This window comes from Triticum aestivum, chromosome 6B, assembly GCF_018294505.1.
Source record: "Triticum aestivum cultivar Chinese Spring chromosome 6B, IWGSC CS RefSeq v2.1, whole genome shotgun sequence".
Taxonomy (NCBI): Eukaryota; Viridiplantae; Streptophyta; class Magnoliopsida; order Poales; family Poaceae; genus Triticum; species Triticum aestivum.
The window spans coordinates 378,200,679-378,205,122 of NC_057810.1; the positions used below are offsets into that span (position 1 = coordinate 378,200,679).

At 44.9% G+C, this 4,444-nt stretch overlaps 1 protein-coding gene across 1 annotated transcript; it reads left to right on the forward strand.

Moving 5' to 3' along the window:
* The first annotated feature begins 2,328 nt into the window (after positions 1-2,328).
* Positions 2,329-4,223, forward strand: LOC123137206 (60S ribosomal protein L6). Its single transcript, XM_044556827.1, has 4 exons — positions 2,329-2,634; positions 2,735-2,841; positions 3,560-3,741; positions 3,829-4,223. Exons 1-4 carry the CDS (start codon positions 2,420-2,422, stop codon positions 3,982-3,984), a joined length of 660 nt encoding a protein of 219 aa, XP_044412762.1. The 5' UTR covers positions 2,329-2,419; the 3' UTR covers positions 3,985-4,223.
* Positions 4,224-4,444: the final 221 nt, after the last annotated feature.

Consider the following 4,444-nt stretch of genomic DNA (forward strand, 5'->3'; position numbering starts at 1 on the left):
CTAATGGAAAATTTAGATGCTTTGAGACAGAGCAAGCTGCACAAGGCAAGAGAGATGATCCATGACCTTGAGTTGCTGCTGCTCCATGGCTCCATTATTGTCGTTTCATGTCAGTATATGCTTTAGCCTTGGTAGATTGTTTTTAGCCTTGAGTTAACTGAATTTACCAAGTGTTAAATGTGTTACCTGAATTTAAAAGGAGCAAATGTGTTAACTGAATTTACCAAGTGAAAACTGAATATTGTGCTATAGTCACTGATCAAAATTTAGTGGAAACATAATTGATAATCAACATACAGAATGCAGAACATACGGTTTATTTTTAGTTTCAAAATGAAAAATACACTTCTTCAATACTCCAATTTTACAAACTGAAAATTCCACAAAAATGCACACCTGCGTGTGTCCCAAAATGCCCTACATTTTGAAGCAGTTCGTAGAGTACACTGAATCCCACCTGCGTGTGTCCCAAAATGGAGTAAATGTTTCAAAATTCCACAAAAATTGCCCAAAATGGAATGATTCACATGTGAGTACAGTACTAAAATTTTCAGTTTTGACATTTTGGGGATTCAGGCAAGCATCCTCACCTTCGCTCTGTAGTAGTGGATGAGGTTGACAGCCAGGTGAGGCAGCCATACGGCGAGGAGGGGGTCGACGAAGGGCAGTGCCAGCTCCGGCTCGCCACCCTCGGGGAAGGACGGCTCCGTCGGACGGAGCGCCGTTGGTGGAAGGCACCGTCTGCGGATTGGAGAAGGGGCACCCGTGCTTCCCAGTGCTCAGGTCGATGGCGTCCATGGAGGGGCGAGCTTCATGGTCGAAGGAGAGGAGGTGATTCACGACGAGCGCAGGCGCAAGGAGAGCGAGGACTGCAGACGGTGGTCTCCAAAATTGAACCTTCGCGGGCGGCGGGCGTAGCGGAACAAGGCGCCGGCGTAGGGGAACGAGGCGGCGGTCGGAGGGGAGGAGAACATGGCGCCGGTGTGGGGAGGCGGGAGGGAAGCAAGGTGGAGGCGGCGTGGGGCGGCGGGGGCGGGCGACCAAATCGGCCGGCGTCAGAGAAGACTGAGGAAGGACGAGGACCGCGGGTTTGGTCGGGAGAACGACAAGGACTAAACTGAAAAAATGACCTCGCGACATGTTTTTCGGGACGGAGGGAGTATAAAATAAAACCTATTTGGAAAAGAAAAACTAAACGGTACGCATAACAGGGCAGATCCTATATGACGCCTGCGTGCGTCCGTTAGTCGCTGCTTCACTGAAGCGAAGCCAGCGAACGAGGCGCACGGGCCGGCCCACTTCGAGCGAGACTTGGTTTTGGGAACCTTCTTTTTTTTAGGGAAACTTTTGGGAACCTTCTAGTAGGTTCCCTGAACCATTTTTTTTTGAGTTTTTCCGTTTTCCCCTGTTTCTTTTTTTACCTTTTGTTTCCTTTTTCTGTTTTTGTTTCTTTTTTTACCTTTTGTTTCCTTTTTCTGTTTCTGTTTCTTTTCTTTCATTTTATCCTTTTTCGTTTTACTTTTATAGTTTGTTTTAAGAAAATTGTTTGAATTTCAAAGTTTGTTCATGATTTAAAAAATTGTTCATGGATTTAAAATTTTGTTCACTTTTTAAAAATTGGTTCACAATTTTAAAATTGTTCAACGTATATAAAAAATGTTCAATGTGTATTTAATATTTGTTCAATACATATAGCAAAATTGTTCAATGTGTAGTTAAAAATAGTTGAACGTATATTACAAAAATGTTCAATGTGTATTTAAAATTTGTGCATCACAAAAATTTACACTGTATAGTTAAAAATAGTTTTGCGTATTTTCACAAAAAAATCAATGTATATTTTAAGCGTATATCGCAAAATGTTCAATCAAGTTTTAAAATTTTGTTCGAGGAAACGATATTCATTTCTTCAAGGAATGATTAAAAGACAAATCTACCGCTGTACATAATACCTACTGTTGAGCGCTGCAGTCAAACGCATGGTCAGTCGCTAGTGCAGTGGCTAGTAAGTCTGCTGCGTATCGATCTGTCGCGGGTTCGAAACCAGGAACGCTGCCTTTTTTTCGTGGCATTTCTCTTTTAGGTTCGCTTGTGGGAATGGGCCGGCCCGTTTGGCGCGAATCCTTTAGCGAAAGCTACTCGTTTTGACGCACGCGAGCGTCAACTAGGAGCACTCGTATAGGAGGTCCCCTCGCATAACAGCACTCCAACAAGTTGAAAGAACTGGGCTTAAGAAGCGTTTCACACGGGCTGTATCGGCCTGCGCAATTAGCCCACACTACATGAAAGAGGCCAGATATCTAGCGTTCCACCACCGCACACGTATAAATGAGCGACCAAAACCCTAGTCCATTCTTCCCCACCGCCGCCTTGCCCCCTCTCGCCGAATTGCCGCTCCGCGTCCACCGAAGGATCACCAATGGCTCCGACGTCGAAGATGGCGCTCGGCATAAAGCGGGCGTCGAGATCGCACACCTACCACCGCCGCGGGCTTTGGGCCATCAAGGCCAAGCACGGCGGCGCCTTCCCCAAGGCCGAGAAGCCGGCCGCCGTCGCCGAGCCCAAGTTCTATCCCGCTGATGATGTCAAGCCACGCACCGTCAGCACACGCAAGCCCCATCCCACCAAGCTCAGGTCCGTCCCTCCCCGGTTCCCCGGCAACTCCGCGCGCTTGGCTTCTTCCTCTCCCGATCCCGTGCGGAGTTTTACAGCGAGATCGATTCGGTTGTTGCAGATCGATCATCACACCGGGCACGGTGCTGATCCTGCTCGCGGGGAGGTACATTGGAAAGCGCGTGCTGTTCCTCAAGCAGCTCAAGTCCGGCCTTCTCCTCATCACTGGTAAGCCTCGTTGCTTCGTGTGCTATGCTAACGTGACGGGTCGGAGGGCGTCGTTTTTTTATGTGGCATTTTGGTAGGTCTGTTGCTTTACCCATGGAGAGCTGCTGATTGCGAACACATTTTTAGGTTGTATATAGCTATTTGAGAAAGGTTGTTACATTGTTGAATCCTTCTATGTTTTTTCTGGCTTGTTTAGTGGTGTATCTCTAGCACCTTGCTTAAGTTTTTGTATGAATGTGAGATTGAATAGTAGCTCAACGGTTTATTGTGTTAACCATTCATAATTCTTCAGTGTGTTTAGTAATGTGATTTTGAAATTGCACTAAGAACATTGCTTGCGTTACATAATTTAGTGTTTTGTAAATGCTCTTGAATTTCGGTACTTGTGGACTGGTTTTTTATTTTAGTTAGCACTTGATCCTGTCTCATTGGTATCCCGGGATTCAGAGTTTTACGTAAATTCCCTCTGCTGTTGTCCCGCTCCTATTTTTTGTTATCAGTCCCACTTCTATTTGTCATGTGAGATGACTTATTTTGGAACTTAGATTCATGATTCAGATGACTTATTTTGGATCTTAGATTCATGATTCAGAGTGGGAGTTGTTTGCTGATAATTGGCCTACTGTTTTTTACGTTAATCTGTACTCTCAAGCACTGCACTTTCCCCCAAATGAGTCATAATTTGTAATGTCTAGTCTTAAATTTTGCTAATCTTTAGGACCTTTCAAGATCAATGGCGTGCCAATCCGCAGAGTGAGCCAGGCTTACGTCATTGCCACATCCACAAAGGTCGACATCTCTAAGGTTAATGTGCAGAAGTTTGATGACAAGTACTTTGCTAGGGAGAAGAAGACTAGGGCAAAGAAGACTGAGGGCGAGCTATTTGAGTCGGAGAAGGAGGTACATTCGTGCATTATTATCCTTTTAGATGCCCTTTACCCGTCTTGTTCCAGTACCTCATTTTATATCTTCTCTGTTACTCTGCAGGCAACCAAGAATTTGCCCGACTTCAAGAAGGATGATCAGAAGGCCATTGATGCCGAGTTGATGAAGGCTATCGATGCTGTCCCAGACCTTAAAAATTATCTTGGTGCCCGGTTCTCCCTCAGGGATGGTGACAAGCCGCATGAGATGACCTTCTAAGTTACCTGGTACAAGTTTCAAGATCTGTGGAAGTCTTTTTTGTCTAGTGTGTGTGCTGGTTCTGTACTTCTGATTTCTTTTGCCCGGTTGGTGAATCTTTGATTTCCACTGAAGTCTGCCTGTCAAATATTTTGAGAAGATTACTAGAAGTACCATCCCCTTTATTGGCCCGTTGCGACATTTTCTTGATCCGTCATTGTATTATTCAGGCTGCAATTCTGAGTAAATGTTTTATCTTCTGATCATTGTGCATGACGCCATTTTCTTGATCCGTCGTCATATTATTCAGGCTGCAATTCGAGTAAATGTTTTATCTTCTTATTATTGTGCATGACGCCATTTTCTTGATCCGTCGTCGTATTCTTCAGGCTGCTATCCGAGTAAATGTTTTATCTTCTGATCATTGTGCATGACGCCATGTCGAGTATGTATTTGCAAGTAGGTCAACAGTATACGGTGG